The 17,231-nt window shown below is 44.5% G+C and overlaps 1 protein-coding gene across 1 annotated transcript in view; it reads left to right on the forward strand.

The window, feature by feature from the left end:
* LOC135509209 (guanine nucleotide-binding protein G(i) subunit alpha-1) overlaps positions 1 to 17,231 on the forward strand; it is a 76,289-nt gene that overhangs the window by 33,774 nt on the left and 25,284 nt on the right. The window contains exon 4 of the mRNA XM_064929674.1: positions 7,662 to 7,819. Within this exon, the coding sequence (XP_064785746.1) occupies positions 7,662 to 7,819 (158 nt within the window). The remainder of the gene's footprint in view (positions 1 to 7,661; positions 7,820 to 17,231) is intronic.

Below are 17,231 nucleotides of genomic sequence, written 5' to 3' on the forward strand. Positions count from 1 at the left end.
GATTATAATCACAGCCGTATATATCCCCCCCCCCAAGCAGACACATCGATGGCTCTGAACGAACTTTATTTAACTCTTTGCAAACTGGAAACCATTTATCTGGAGGCTGCACTCATTGTTGTCGGGGATTTTAACAAGGCTAATCTGAAAACAAGACTCCCTATATTTTATCAGCATATCGATTGCGCAACCAGGGGCGGAAAATCCTTGGATCACTGTTACTCTAACTTCCGCGACGCATATAAGGCCCTGCCCCGCCCCCCTTTCGGAAAAGCTGACCACGACTCCATTTTGCTGATACCTGCCTACAGACAAAAGTTAAACAAAGAAGCTCCCACGCTGAGGTCTGTCCAACGCTGGTCCGACCAAGCTGACTCCACACTCCAAGACTGCTTCCACCACGTGGACTGGGACATGTTTCGTATTGCGTCAAATAACAACATTGACGAATACGCTGATTCGGTGTGCGAGTTCATTAGAACTTGCGTTGAAGATGTCGTTCCCATAGCAACGATTAAAACATTCCCTAACCAGAAACCTTGGATTGATGGCAGCATTCGCGTGAAACTGAAAGCGCGAACCACTGCTTTCAATCAGGGCAAGGTGTCTGGTAACATGACTGAATACAAACAATGCAGCTATTCCCTTCGTAAGGCTATCAAACAAGCTAAGCGTCAGTACAGAGACAAAGTAGAATCCCAATTCAACGGCTCAGACACGAGGCATGTGGCAGGGTCTACAGTCAATCAAGGACTACAGGAAGAAATCCAGCCCAGTCACGGACCAGGATGTCTTGCTCCCAAGCAGACTAAATAACTTTTTTGCCCGCTTTGAGGACAATACAGTGCCACTGACACTGCCTACAACAGAAAAATGCGGTCTCTCCTTCACTGCAGCCGAGGTGAGTAAAACATTTAAACGTGTTAACCCTCGCAAGGCTGCAGGCCCAGACGGCATCCCCAGCCGCGCCCTCAGAGCATGTCCAGACCAGCTGGCTGGTGTGTTTACGGACATATTCAATCAATCCCTATACCAGTCTGCTGTTCCCACATGCTTCAAGAGGGCCACCATTGTTCCTGTTCCCAAGAAAGCTAAGGTAACTGAGCTAAACGACTACCGCCCCGTAGCACTCACTTTCGTCATCATGAAGTGCTTTGAGAGACTAGTCAAGGACCATATCACCTCCACCCTACCTGACACCCTAGACCCACTCCAATTTGCTTACTGCTCAAATAGGTCCACAGACGATGCAATCTCAACCACACTGCACACTGCCCTAACCCATCTGGACAAGAGGAATACCTATGTGAGAATGCTGTTCATCGACTACAGCTCGGCATTCAACACCATAGTACCCTCCAAAATCGTCATCAAGCTCGAGACCCTGGGTCTCGACTCCCGCCCGCCCTGTGCAACTGGGTACTGGACTTCCTGACGGGCCGCCCCAGGTGGTGAGTGTAGGTAACAACATCTCCTCCCCGCTGATCCTCAACACTGGGGCCCCACAAGGGTGCGTTCTGAGCCCTCTCCTGTACTCCCTGTTAACCCACGACTGCGTGGCCACGCACGCCTCCAACTCAATCATCAAGTTTGCGGACGACACAACAGTGGTAGGCTTGATTACCAACAACGACGAGACGGCCTACAGGGAGGAGGTGAGGGCCCTCGGAGTGTGGTGTCAGGAAAATAACCTCACACTCAACGTCAACAAAACTAAGGAGATGATTGTGGACTTCAGGAAACAGCAGAGGGAACACCCCCTATCCACATCGATGGAACAGTAGTGGAGAGAGTAGCAAGTTTTAAGTTCCTCGGCATACACATCACAGACAAACTGAATTGGTCCACTCACACAGACAGCATCGTGAAGAAGGCGCAGCAGCGCCTCTTCAACCTCAGGAGGCTGAAGAAATTTGGCTTGTCACCAAAAGCACTCACAAACTTCTACAGATGCACAATCGAGAGCATCCTGGCGGGCTGTATCACCGCCTGGTACGGCAACTGCTCCGCCCTCAACCGTAAGGCTCTCCAGAGGGTAGTGAGGTCTGCACAACGCATCACCGGGGCAAACTACCTGCCCTCCAGGACACCTACACCACCCGATGTTACAGGAAGGCCATAAAGATCATCAAGGACATCAACTACCCGAGCCACTGCCTGTTCACCCCGCTATCATCCAGAAGGCGAGGTCAGTACAGGTGCATCAAAGCTGGGACCGAGAGACTGAAAAACAGCTTCTATCTCAAGGCCATCAGACTGTTAAACAGCCACCACTAACATTGAGTGGCTGCTGCCAACACACTGACACTGACTCAACTCCAGCCACTTTAATAATGGGAATTGATGGGAAATGATGTAAATATATCACTAGCCACTTTAAACAATGCTACCTTATATAATGTTACTTACCCTACATTATGAATCTCATATGCATACGTATATACTGTACTCTATATCATCGACTGCATCCTTATGTAATACATGTATCACTAGCCACTTTAACTATGCCACTTTGTTTACATACTCATCTCATATGTATATACTGTACCCGATACCATCTACTGTATCTTGCCTATGCTGCTCTGTACCATCACTCATTCATATATCCTTATGTACATATTCTTTATCCCCTTACACTGTGTATAAGACAGTAGTTTAGGAATTGTTAGTTAGATTACTTGTTGGTTATTACTGCATTGTCGGAACTAGAAGCACAAGCATTTCGCTACACTCGCATTAACATCTGCTAACCATGTGAATGTGACAAATAAAATTTGATTTTGATTTTTTTTTTTTTTGATTTCACCTATTGTGCAAGTTCTCCCACTTAAAAAGATGAGAGGCCTGTAATTTTCATCATAGGTACACTTCAACTATGACAGACAAAATGAGGGGGGATCCAGAAAATCACATTGTAGGATTTTTTATGAATTTATTTGCAAATTATGGTGGAAAATAAGTATTTGCTCAATCAAAAAAGTTTCTCAATACATTGTCATATACCCTTTGTTGGCAATGACAGAGGTCCCTTCTTTCTTTTCTCTCCAAAACTCTTGAACGTGCCGTCCTTGGCCAGCTCTCCCGCTATCTCTCTCAGAATGACCTTCTTGATCCAAATCAGTCAGGTTTCAAGACTAGTCATTCAACTGAGACTGCTCTTCTCTGTATCACGGAGGCGCTCCGCACTGCTAAAGCTAACTCTCTCTCCTCTGCTCTCATCCTTCTAGACCTATCGGCTGCCTTCGATACTGTGAACCATCAGATCCTCCTCTCCACCCTCTCCGAGTTGGGCATCTCCGGTGCGGCCCACGCTTGGATTGCGTCCTACCTGACAGGTCGCTCCTACCAGGTGGCGTGGCGAGAATCTGTCTCCTCGCCACGCGCTCTCACCACTGGTGTCCCCCAGGGCTCTGTTCTAGGCCCTCTCCTATTCTCGCTATACACCAAGTCACTTGGCTCTGTCATAACCTCACATGGTCTCTCCTATCATTGCTATGCAGACGACACACAATTAATCTTCTCCTTTCCCCCTCTGATGACCAGGTGGCGAATCGCATCTCTGCATGTCTGGCAGACATATCAGTGTGGATGACGGATCACCACCTCAAGCTGAACCTCGGCAAGACGGAGCTGCTCTTCCTCCCGGGGAAGGACTGCCCGTTCCATGATCTCGCCATCACGGTTGACAACTCCATTGTGTCCTCCTCCCAGAGCGCTAAGAACCTTGGCGTGATCCTGGACAACACCCTGTCGTTCTCAACCAACATCATGGCGGTGGCCCGTTCCTGTAGGTTCATGCTCTACAACATCCGCAGAGTACGACCCTGCCTCACACAGGAAGCGGCGCAGGTCCTAATCCAGGCACTTGTCATCTCCCGTCTGGATTACTGCAACTCGCTGTTGGCTGGGCTCCCTGCCTGTGCCATTAAACCCCTACAACTCATCCAGAACGCCGCAGCCCGTCTGGTGTTCAACCTTCCCAAGTTCTCTCACATCACCCCGCTCCTCCGCTCTCTCCACTGGCTTCCAGTTGAAGCTCGCATCCGCTACAAGACCATGGTGCTTGCCTACGGAGCTGTGAGGGGAACGGCACCGCAGTACCTCCAGGCTCTGATCAGGCCCTACACCCAAACAAGGGCACTGCGTTCATCCACCTCTGGCCTGCTCGCCTCCCTACCACTGAGGAAGTACAGTTCCCGCTCAGCCCAGTCAAAACTGTTCGCTGCTCTGGCCCCCCAATGGTGGAACAAACTCCCTCACGACGCCAGGACAGCGGAGTCAATCACCACCTTCCGGAGACATCTGAAACCCCACCTCTTCAAGGAATACCTAGGATAGGATAAGTAATCCTTCTCACCCCCCCCCCCCTTAAATTATTTAGATGCACTATTGTAAAGTGGCTGTTCCACTGGATGTCAGAAGGTGAATTCACCAATTTGTAAGTCGCTCTGGATAAGAGCGTCTGCTAAATGACTTAAATGTAAATGTAAATGTCAAACATTTCTGTACGTTTTCACAAGGTTTTCACACACTGTTGCTGGTATTTTCGCCCATTCCTCCATGCAGATCTCCTCTTGAGCAGTGATGTTTTGGGGCTGTTGCGGGGCAACACGGACTTTCAACTCCCGCCAAAGATTTTCTATGGGTTTGAGATCTGGAGACTGGCTAGGCCACTCCAGGACCTTGAAATGCTTCTTACGAAGCCACTCCTTCGTTGCCCGGGCGGTGTGTTTGGGATCATTGTCATGCTGAAAGACCCAGCCACGTTTCATCTTCAATGCCCTTGCTGATGGAAGGTTTTCACTTAAAATCTCACAATACATGGCCCCATTCATTCTTTCCTTTACACGGATCAGTCGTCCTGGTCCCTTTGCAGAAAAACAGCCCCAAAGCATGATGTTTTCACCCCCATGCATCACAGTAGGTATGGTGTTCTTTGGATGCAACTCAGCATTCTTTGTCCTCCAAACACGAGTTGTGTTTTTACCAAAAAGTTCTATTTTGGTTTCAACTGACCATATGACATTCTCCCAATCTTCTTCTGGATCATCCAAATGCTCTCTAGCAAACTTCAGACGGGCCTGGACATGTACTGGCTTAAGCAGGGGGACACGTCTGGCACTGCAGGATTTGTGTCCCTGGCGGCATAGTGTGTTACTGATGGTAGGCTTTGTTACTTTGGTCCCAGCTCTCTGCAGGTCATTCACTAGGTCCCCCTGTGTGGTTCTGGGATTTTTGCTCACCGTTCTTGTGATCATTTTGACCCCACGGGGTGAGATCTTGCGTGGAGCCCCAGATCGAAGGAGATTATCAGTTGTCTTGTATGTCTTCCATTTCCTAATAATTGCTCCCACAGTTGATTTCTTCAAACCAAGCTGCTTACCTATTGCAGATTCAGTCTTCCCAGCCTGGTGCAGGTCTACAATTTTGTTTCTGGTGTCCTTTGACAGCTCTTTGGTCTTGGCCATAGTGGAGTTTGGAGTGTGACTGTTTGAGGTTGTGGACAGGTTTCTTTTATACTGATAACAAGTTCAACCAGGTGCCATTAATACAGGTAACGAGTGGAGGACAGAGGAGCCTCTTAAAGAAGAAGTTACAGGTCTGTGAGAGCCATAAATCTTGCTTGTTTGTAGGTGACCAAATACTTATTTTCCACCATAATTTGCAAATAAATTCATTAAAAATCCTACAATGTGATTTTCTGGATTTTTTTTTCTTCTCATTTTGTCTCTCATAGTTGAAATGATGAAAATTACAGGCCTCATCTTTTTAAGTGGGAGAACTTACACAATTGGTGGCTGGCTAAATATTATTTTGCCCCACTGTGTATACTGTACTTGATACCATCTACTGCATCTTTCCTATGCCGTTCTGTACCATCACTCATTCATATATCTTTATGTACATATTCTTCATCCCTTTACACTTGTGTGTGTATAAGGTAGCTGTTGTAAAATTGTTAGGTTAGATTACTCGTTGGTTATTACTGCATTGTCGGAACTAGAAGCACAAGCATTTCGCTACACTCGCATTAACATCTGCTAACCATGTGTATGTGACAAATCAAATTTGATTTGAACGCTGTGTTCTATTCCCTTCACAGAATAGCGCAAATTGGCTCTAACCAGAATAGAATGGCCCTTGATCAACATCATAAAGCATGAATTTAAAAATAAATGTTTTCCTGTAGTCCCACCCATTTTAAGTGCAACAATCAATATCACTCAACATACCAGTTACAACCAATAAGAACTGCTAACAGGTGTACAGGGTCTGTCTGCCTGCCTATTGGCTCTTTCACCGCAGATGAGATCACTACACTGCCTGATACCAGAGTGTGCTTTACACTTTACTCAGTGGTGAGTTAGCCATAACTGAGTCCATGGTGTTTATAATAAACTGTGTCCAATCAACATCTAGCCTTCAACATTGCTTGTTTTGTAGTCTGCTGAGCATCATGATCTACCTTTACATAATGTTCAGTGGCTAAGCAAGGTTAATAATGCTTTCGAGAGCAGTCTGTGAGCTTAGGGAGGAGATGCTTTTCTCCGCATATCTAGCAAATGCTTGATGAGTTTGTATCAGATGTTTGATTTTTTTAGTGACATTTTCAATCAATTGAATGGACTACAGGGGAAGTTTAAAATGGTTATTGACATGATTTGAAAAACAAATGTTATTTTCTCCTCTGATTTGAGCCCAAACAATACTGAATTTCCTTACAACTATATTCAGCCATCAGTACAGATCACTCCCGTGATGTCAGTTTTTTTAGATAAACTCATCAAATCTTGTTGCAAAGTTAGCTTTCAGTTTAAATCCACACAGAGGTGGTGCAGTTTGTTATAGGGACCCGTTCTCTGCTGATGTGGGGGGTGAGAGACTTCTCTGCAAAAGCTAGACAGCTGAGATATGGAACGCATTAAAAGGTTTCTGTGTAAAATTTAAAAAATAATTAAATACTTTTTTCTTTCTATTACCTTTCTATTTAACTAGGCAAGTCAGTTAATTAAGAACTTTCTTATTTACAATGACGGCCAAACCCGGACAACACTGGGCCAATTGTGCGACGCCCTATGGGACTCCCAATCACGGCCAGACGTGATGCAGCCTGGATTTGAATGCAGTTCTCTTGCACTGAGATGCAGTGTCTTAAACCACTGCGCCACTCGGGAGCCAATATGATGCTGGTCAACTGAGAAATGTCATGCGTTAAAGGTTTCCTGTGTGTAAATAAAAACTTGGATTAAGTTATGTAAAACAGTCATGTGATGTGATACAGGTCCAGTGTGTACTAAGTACAAATGTGTTCCACTATTTAAACAATTTGATGCACAGAATTAGGCTAATTGTAAAGCACTTATAGCAACATTTAATTTTAATAAAAGTGCTTTATAAGATTGTAATTTGTGCATTGTTTTATATACTGGTTTTAGGAAGTGTAATCCCATGTAGAAAATGTCTGGTCCCCCCAGTTAATAACCATTTTAAAATCTAGCCCCTCTAAGAATATAGTTGAATAGCCCAAACTTCACCCAGCTAGGGTGGGAGAGGCTCTGCAAGTCATATTAGGTTTAAAACAATAGTGAGAATGTCAGAATAAACCCTACCTTACTGCTTTTGTCTCCTAACCGTTGGTTGTGTCTCCTGTCCCCCACCAGGATGATGCTCGTCAGCTGTTTGTGCTGGCGGGATCGGCAGAGGAGGGCTTCATGACCGGCGAACTGGCCGGAGTCATCCAGCGCCTCTGGAAGGACGGGGGGGTCCAGTCCTGCTTCAGCCGGTCACGAGAGTACCAGCTCAACGACTCCGCCGCCTAGTGAGTAGCACACACGCGCACACACACACACACACACACACACACACCAGAGTTCTGCCCCAAGGTTCTTTAACAAGGTGGTGAAGATGAGTTACGAGGTGGGGGGCAGCGCAATTTTGAACAATTCTATAACCAGAGGACCCCTGATGAGTGATGGTACTTTTTGCTCGCTAGGTCCGTCTAACTTATGTGCTGCCTGTCTTCCTAGAGGCCTACTTGGTGTGTGGACTACTTACTGCTCATAACTTGCAGATGATTGACACATCAACCAGGATTAAGGGGCAGGGCAATTTGTGACTCATTTGGGTTATCAGTGACTGTTTAGGAGGGGGAGTGGTTTCTCCTCTCCTAGGCAATCAGCAATAAGTACAGGGAGGTGTCCTCTTCACCTCTGCTATTAGTACTTCAGTCTCCCCTGGTTTCTCAGCAGCAGTCGTGGCGGTCACGTCAGTGGCGGTCTTGTCGCCAAAACTAAGACTGTTCTGACAAGTTGTTCTTTGAGAAAGACACCACACCAGTATCTTACCTAGTTATTTTTAATCTAATTTAGCTCTTTTGTAGCTTTGGGAACTGTTTTTCTATACCTGTTTACTCCTCTCCTTGTAGGCTTTTCAGACGCTCCCCATGCCTTGGCTGCAACCCTTCTAATTTAATGTACTCTGCACGCACAACTCCAGTGGAATTCCGTATCTCTGGCAGCGTTTGGAACTGCCGATCTGCGGTGAAGAACACTGAGTTCATCTCAGCCTATGCTGCCATTGTCCCTTGACTTTTTGGCCTTGACGGAGACCTGGATCACCCCAGAGAACACTGCTACTCCATCTGCTCTCCATTTGACTACGTGTTCTCTCATAGTCCAAGAGCATGTGGTCGTCGCAGTGGTGGCACAGGGCTACTCATTTCTCCTAACTGGAGATTTTCTCATCTCACTCTCACCTGTCCATCCTCATTTGAATTCCATGATGTCACTTCTCCACTCTCAACTTTGTCATCTATTCCCACCAGGTGCCCTTGGAGAGTTCCTCAATGAGCTTGACACTTTGATAAGCTAATTTCCTGGATGTGTGTCTGCACCACATACTCTCACTACTGGTGTCCCCCAGGGCTCAAATCTAGGCCTTCTCTTCTTCGCTCTATACACCAGGTCACTCGGCTCAGTCATATCCTCACATGGTCTCTCCTATCATTGCGGATGACACTCAACTACTTTTGTCCCCCCCCTTCTGACACCCAGGTGGCGACACATCTCTGCGTGCCTGGCAGATATCTCAGCTTGGATGTCGGCCCACCACCTCAAGCTCAACTGCAACAAGACAGAGCTGCCCTTCCTCTCGGGGAAGGCCTGCCCACCCAAAGACCTCCATTGTTGATAACTCCAGTGCCGCCCTCCCAGAGTGCGAAGAACCTTAGTGTGACCCTGGTAGGGCTGACCCTAATTAGTCGATAGGCTGTTGGCCAAAATATTTTTTTAATTTATATTTTTGTCCAGCAGAACATTTATATATTTTATGGCACACGAGACACCTGTCTTATTCGAGCCCATCTCACTTAACTAATCCATTGCGGAGGCCACGGGATGGCACAGTCCAAGAAGAAAGGAAGTGTGGCTAAAATGCACAATGCATGTCTCTCTCCAGAATTCGCTCTCTCCCACCAATTTGTGCACATACATTTTTTTTTTGTAACTTCCTTGTGTGAATTGTTTGATTGTTGGTCAATTTCCTAATTACACACATCAGTAGTAGTATATTTACCGTTCATTTCTTTAATTTCTAATCTACAATGTTTGTTTTGTTACGATCATTTCTGTTAATGCCTTCAATATATTATTATTCCAGTCTTTTACCAATCTCATTGTCGGAGTGGACACATTGTTTGCAGAACATATGCTAGCACTTGTGAAAACAAGTTTTGGTTTATTTCATTCCATTTTTGAGTTTTGTGAATTTAGTCATTGTCTTTCGTTTGGAGCGCTCCTGTCAATGTTGAGTAAGGATTGCGTATAGAAGTAGTCCTATAGGCTGCATGGCGTGCTCACAAATGTAGGCATATAAATGTGCCCATTTGGGGATCTGATAGTATTTCTGATTGGCTTAACGCACCACTACTAATGAGCTGTGTTTACTTTGCTCATACTTGCTGTATGAGGCAAAGTAAGTCTTGTTTTTACATCCATTGAGAATGACAATTGCTCCTCAATGTATTTGAAAAATATTTCCAGCTCCCTCCCTCTCGATGACCACTCAGCGTAAGAGGGGGGAAATGTCATGCTCTGATCCAGTGGAAACGTCATAAAATAGGCCTACCTGATTACTTATCCCTTGCGCAAGTTGCCTACAGCTGTGTCTGTCCTGAGCTCACTGGCGCTGGAAACTCTGAGGGCCTGGCCCAAGTTAATAGTTGATACAATGTTTCAAGTTCGTTGCGGACAGGCCATGATTAGCCAATGTGATTTATAGGATATTTATTTTTATTAGGATATATTCTAGCCGCAGGCTGCAATGTTTTTATTTCTTGTCATTTTTGGCTATTTTTACATAGTTGACAATAGAAGTTACTTTTTAGGTTTGTATCATTGTAATTTATATATTGATTAACCACCTGACAATGATTTTCAGATATGAAGATGATATTATAAATTCAAGTGAAAAATGTGCATATAAAAACTATTACTGGAACTCAGATCGGTAGAAATGGTAAGCTAAATTGGCATTCCACATGAAATGTTGCAGACTCCTCGTGTAACCTGTTGCCGGCAACTTCAGGAATGTAACGGCAGAATCTACGAAAGCCGCGAGGAAGAGGGTCGGGTTAAGGTTTTTTTCTTCTGGTTGTCTTGGTCTCTGGCTCCCTCCTTGAATCATTTGAGACTTATTTCATCAGTGTGTGTAAAGCATCAGACGAGCTCAATGCATATAGTTTATTTTATTAAAACACAAAGGGTGTGTTATTTATGGAAAAATCCAAGTTTTCAATTTAAATCAAATCGATTGGTCAAAAGAACAAGGAACGTTCTGTCGACAATATATATTTTTTTGCTGGGAAAAACCTTAGACACCACCCTGTGGTTCTCTGCAAACATCAAAGCAATGACTCGTTCCTGCTCTACGACATCCTGTCTGGACTACTGCATCTCGCTGTTGGATTGGCTCCTCGCTTGTGCCATCAAACCCCTGCAACTTATCCAGAACACTGCAGCCCGCCTGGTTTTCAACCTTCCCAAGTTCTCCCATGTCACTCTCCTCCGCACACTCAATTGGCTTCCAGTCGAAACTCGCATCCACTACAAGACCATGGTGCTTGCCTATGGGCAGCCAGAGGAACTGCCCCTCCCTACCTTCAGGCTATGCTCAAATCTTACACCCCAACCCGAGCACTCTGTTCTGCCACCTTTTGGTCTCTTGGCCCTACCACCCCTACGAAAGGGCAGCTCACGCTCAGCCCAAGCTCTTCTCAGTCCTGGCACGCCAATGGTGGAACCAGCTTCACCCTGAAGCTAGGACAGCAGTCCCTTCCCATCCCAAAGCTCCTGAAACCCTATCTTTTCAAAGAGTATCTTAAATAATCCCCTTCCTAACCCTCCTCTCCTAAACCAACACTTGCACTTGACAAATACAAGATAAGAGAAACTAAAGTGTAAATGAACACCTGTAACTGCCATTTCCTGTAACCTAAAGCCTTAAATGATAACAAATAAAGTAGCAAACAGTGATTAAGTGCAAATACATTATTTAAATATTTTCCACAGTATATACATACTCCTGTCGCCGGCTGGGTGCATGCATGGTCCTGCTGGCTTCTGGGTTACGCAAGCAGTGTCAAGAAGCAGTGAGGATGTGTTTCGGAGGACTCATGGCTCTCCACAGTCGGTACGGGAGTTACAGCGATGGGACAAGACTAACTACTAATTTGAATATCAAATATCATTTTTTTAAATGTAAACAATTGATTTGTTTTACCTTAAAAGCTTCTGTAGCAAGTCTTTACATATTTTACATCTAGCTAAAGAGTTTTGTGCTTGAATAAAATAAAAAAATTGTTAGGTTTAATAATGTGCACTCGCTTGTTAGTTGGCTAGCTTGCTAACTGTGCAAGGCAGTCAGACACACACACACACACACACACACACACACACACTTCATATGAAACTTCATACGACACCGTTCTGTATACATCTGGCCCTTCCTTGGACACTGTGATAACACACCTCCAAACAAGCTTCAATGCCATACAACACTCCTTCCGTGGCCTCCAACTGCTTTTAAATGCGATTTCACAACAAAGCATCCTTCACTCATGCTGCCAAACATAACCTCGTAAAACTGACTATCCTATGGATCCATGACTTTGGCGACATCATTTACAAAATAGACTCCAACACTCTACTCAGCAAATTAGATGCAGTCTATCATAGTGCCATCTGTTTTGTCTCCAAAGCCCCATATACAGTGGGGCAAAAAAGTATTTAGTCAGCCACCAATTGTGCAAAAAAGATGAGGCCTGTAATGTTCATCATAGGTACACTTCAACTATGACAGACAAAATGAGGGGGAAAAATCCAGAATATCACATTGTAGGATTTTTAATGAATTTATTTGCAAATTATGGTGGAAAATAAGTATTTGGTCACCTACAAACAAGCCAGATCTCTGGCTCTCACAGACCTGTAACTTCTTATTTTAAGAGGCTCCTCTGTCCTCCACTCGTTACCTGTATTAATGGCACCTGTTTGAACTTCTTATCAGTATAAAAGACACCTGTCCACAACCTCAAACAGTCACACTCCAAACTCCGCTATGGCCAAGACCAAAGAGCTGTCAAAGGACACCAGAAACAAAATTGTAGACCTGCACCAGGCTGGGAAGACTGAATCTGCAATAGGTAAGCAGCCTGGTTTGAAGAAATCAACTGTGGGAGCAATTATTAGGAAATGGAAGACATACAAGATCACTGATAATCTCCCTCGATCTGGGGCTCCACGCAAGATCTCACCCCGTGGGGTCAAAATGATCACAAGAACGGTGAGCAAAAATCCCAGAACCACACGGGGGGACCTAGTGAATGACCTGCAGAGAGCTGGGACCAAAGTAACAAAGCCTACCATCAGTAACACACTACGCCGCCAGGGACTCAAATCCTGCAGTGCCAGACGTGTCCCCCTGCTTAAGCCAGTACATGTCCAGGCCCGTCTGAAGTTTGCTAGAGAGCATTTGAATGATCCAGAAGAAGATTGGGAGAATGTCATATGGTCAGATGAAACCAAAATATACCTTTTTGGTTAAAAACTCAACTCGTCGTGTTTGGAGGGCAAATAATGCTGAGTTGCATCCAAAGAACACCATACCTACTGTGAAGCATGGGTGTGGAAACATAATTCTTAGGGGCTGTTTTTCTGCAAAGGGACCAGGACGACTGATCCGTGTAAAGGAAAGAATGAATGGGGCCATGTATCGTGAGACTTTAAGTGAAAACCTCCTTCCATCAGCAAGGGCATTGAAGATGAAACGTGGCTGGGTCTTTCAGCATGACAATGATCCCAAACACACCGCCCGGGCAACGGAGTGGCTTCGTAAGAAGCATTTCAAGGTCCTGGAGTGGCCTAGCCAGTCTCCAGATCTCAACCCCATAGAAAATCTTTGGAGGGAGTTGAAAGTCCGTGTTGCCCAGCAACAGCCCCAAAACATCACTACTCTAGAGGAGATCTGCATGGAGGAATTGTCCAAAATACCAGCAACAGTGTGTGAAAACCTTGTGAAGACTTACAGAAAATGTTTGACCTCTGTCATTGCCAACAAAGGCTATATGACAAAGTATTGAGACACTTTTGTTATTGAGCAAATACTTATTTTCCACCATAATTTGCAAATAAATTCATAAAAAATCCTACAATGTGATTTTCTGGATTTTTTTTTCTTCTCATTTTGTCTGTCATAGTTGAAGTGTACCTATGATGAAAATGACAGGCCTCATCTTTTTAAGTGGGAGAACTTGCACAATTGGTGGCTGACTAAATACTTTTTGCCCCACTGTGACGTGTACGCTCTCGTCGGCTGGCCCTCGCTACATAGTCGTTGCCTAACCCACGGGCTCCAGGTCATCTAGAAATCTTTGCTAGGTAACGCCCCGCCTTACCTCAGCTCACTGGTCACCATTTCAACACCCACCCGTAGCATGCGCTCCAGCAGGTATATTTCACTTGTCATCCCCAAAGCCAACACCTATTTTGGCTGCCTTCCAGTTCTCTGCTGCCTGTGTGGCTCAGTCGGTAGAGCATGGCGCTTGCAACGCCAAGCGTCGTGGGTTCGATTCCCACTGGGACCACCCATATGTAAAAGTAGTGGCCCCAGCCGACTTGTAAGTCGCTTTGGACAAAAGCGTCTGCTAAATGGGATATATTATTATTATTATATTAATGACTGGAACAAATTCCAAAAATCACTGAAGCTGGAGTCTTATATCTCCCTCTCTAACTTTAAGCATCAGCTTTCAGAGCAGCTTACCTGTACACAGCCAATCTGTAAATGGCACACCCAACTACCTCAACCCCATATTGATTTTTATATTTTTGCACTTTTGCACCCCAGTATCTCTACTTGCACATCATCATCTGCACATCTATCACTCCAGTGTTAATGCTAAATTGTAATTATTTCACCTCTATGGCCTATTTTTTGCCTTACCTCCTAATCTTTTACATTTTGTACACTCTGTACATAGATTTTTCTATTTTGTTATTGACTGTACGTTTGTTTGTGTGACTCTGTTGTTTTTGTTGCACTGCTTTGCTTTATCTTGGCCAGGTCGCAGTGAGAACTTGTTCTCAACTGGCCTACCTGGTTAAATAAAGGTGGGGAAATAAAGAGAACTAATCCAATCAAAAATGCGCTGAATACAACGGGTGTAGACCTCATTGTTGTTGGCGTGTCAGGTAGCTTAGTGGTTAGAGCATTGGACTTGTAACCAATAATGAACCAGACAAGTGGAGGTCTACAAAAAAAAATCTTTTTTTGGCTGATTCCTTTTTATTTTCCCATGATGTCAAGCAAAGAGGCACTGAGTTTGAAGGTAGGCCTTGAAATACATCCACAGGTTCACCTCCAGTTAACTCAAACGATGCCAATTAGCCAATCAGAAGCTTCTGAAGCCATGACATCATTTTCTGGAATCTTCTAAGCTGTTTAAAGTTAGTCAACTTAGTGTATGTAAACATCTGACCCACTAGAATTGTGATACAGTGAAATAATCTGTCTGTAAACCATTGTTGGAAAAATTACTTGTGTCATGCACAAAGTAAATGGCCTAACCGACTTGCCAAAACTATAGTTTGTTAACCAGAAATTTGTGGAGTGGTTTAAAAACGAGTTTTAATGACTCCAACCTAAGTGTATGTAAACTTCCAACTTCAACTGTAAATGTTCCTTTTGTCCATGTGGAAAAGGGCAGTGTGGAGTACGATTGAGATTGTGTTAGCTGTGGATCTGTTGGGGGCGGTATGCAAATTGACGTGGGTCTAGGGTTTCTGGGATAATGGTGTTGATGTGAGCCATGACCAGCCTTGGCTGGCTACCGACATGAGTGCTACGGGGTGGTAGTCATTTAGGCTGGTTACCTTTACTTCCTTGGGCACAGGGACTATGGTGGTCTGCTTGAAACATGTTGATATTAGACTCCGTCAGGGAGAGGTTGGACATGTCAGTTTAGGCACTTGCCAGTTGGTCCGCGCATGCTCCGAGTACACATCCTGGTAATCCATCTGGCCCTGCGGCCTTGTGAATGTTGACCAGTTTAAAGGTCTTGCTTCCATAGGCTGCGGAGAGCGTGATCACACAGTCGTCCGTTAGATCTTTTGCTCTCATGCGTGCTTCAGTGTTGCTTGCCTCGAAGACAGCATAAAAGGCATTTAGCTTGTCTTGTAGGCTTGCGTCACTGGGCTGCACGTGGCTGGGTTTCCATTTGTAGTCCATAATAATTTGCAAGCACTGCCAAATCCGACGAACGTCAGAGCTGGTGTAGTTATGTTCAATCTTAAGCCTGTATTGACGCTTTGCCTGTTTGATGGTTTGTCTGGGGGCATAGTGGGATTTCTTATTAGCTTCCAGATTAGTGTCCCGCTCCTTGAAAGCGGCAGCTCTAGCCTTTAGCTCGGTGTGAATGTTGCCTTTCATCCATGGCATCTGGTTGGGATATATACGTACGGTCACTGTGAGATGACTTCGTCGATGCACTTATTGATGAAGCCGACCAGCATCCCAGGTTCGCCTCTTCACTGTTGATGTTGAGACTAGTGTTTTGCGGGTACTATTTAATGAAGTTGCCAGTTAAGGACTTGAGGTGTCTTTCAGCTGTGCTAACATAATTGCAAAAGGGTTTTCAAATGATCAATTAGCCTTTTTTTAAATTATGAACTTGGGTAAGCTAACACAACGTGCCATTGGAACACAGGAGTGATGGTTGCTGATAATAGGCCTTTATAGATATTCCATATAAAATCTGCCATTTCCAGCTAAAATAGTTAATGTTGGAAATGACTGTCTACACTGTATTTCTGATCAATTTGTTATTTTAATGGACAAATGTCCTTGTTTTTGAAAGAAAAAGACTTTTTCAAAGTGACCACAAATGTTTGAACGGTAGTGTACATAATGGTCTGGGGCTGTTTTTCATGCTTTGGGCTGGGCCCCTTAGTTCCAGTGAAGGACAGCATACAATGACATTCTAGCAATAGTTTGGGGAAGCCCTTTCCTGTTTCAGTATGACAATGCCCATGTGCACAAAGCGAGGTCCGTACAGGAATGTTTTGTCTCGATCGGTGTGGAAGAACTTGTCTGGCCTGCACAGAGCCCTCGACTCCATCAAACACCATTTTGGATTAACATTTTGGATTAGCGCTTCAGTAAGGTCATTATACTGCCAAAGTTTGTCTATGGAGATTGCATGGCTGTGTGCTCAATTGTTATACACCTGTCAGCAATGGGTGTGACTGAAATATCCGAATCCACTAATTTGAAGGGGTGTCCACATACATTTGTTTATATACAGTGCATTTAGAAAATATTCAGATCCCTTGACTTTTTGCACATTTCATTACATTCCAGCCTTATTCTAAAATGGATGAAATACTTTTTTTCTCTAATCTACACACAATACCCCATAATTACAAAGCAAAACCAGGTTTGTAGACATTTTTGCACATTTACAAAGAAAGATACCCTATTTACATACGCATTCAGACCCTTTGCTATGAGATTCGAAATTGAGCTCAGGTGCATCCTGTTTCCATTGATCATCCTTGATGTTTTTACAACCTTGATTGGAATCCCCCTATGGTAAATTCAATTGATTGGACATGATTTGGAAAGGAACACACCAATCTATATAAGGTCCCATAGTTTAGCAACAACCAAGCCATGAG

The sequence above is a fragment of the Oncorhynchus masou genome, chromosome 22 (genome assembly GCF_036934945.1).
Source record: "Oncorhynchus masou masou isolate Uvic2021 chromosome 22, UVic_Omas_1.1, whole genome shotgun sequence".
In the NCBI taxonomy this organism is placed as follows: domain Eukaryota; kingdom Metazoa; phylum Chordata; class Actinopteri; order Salmoniformes; family Salmonidae; genus Oncorhynchus; species Oncorhynchus masou.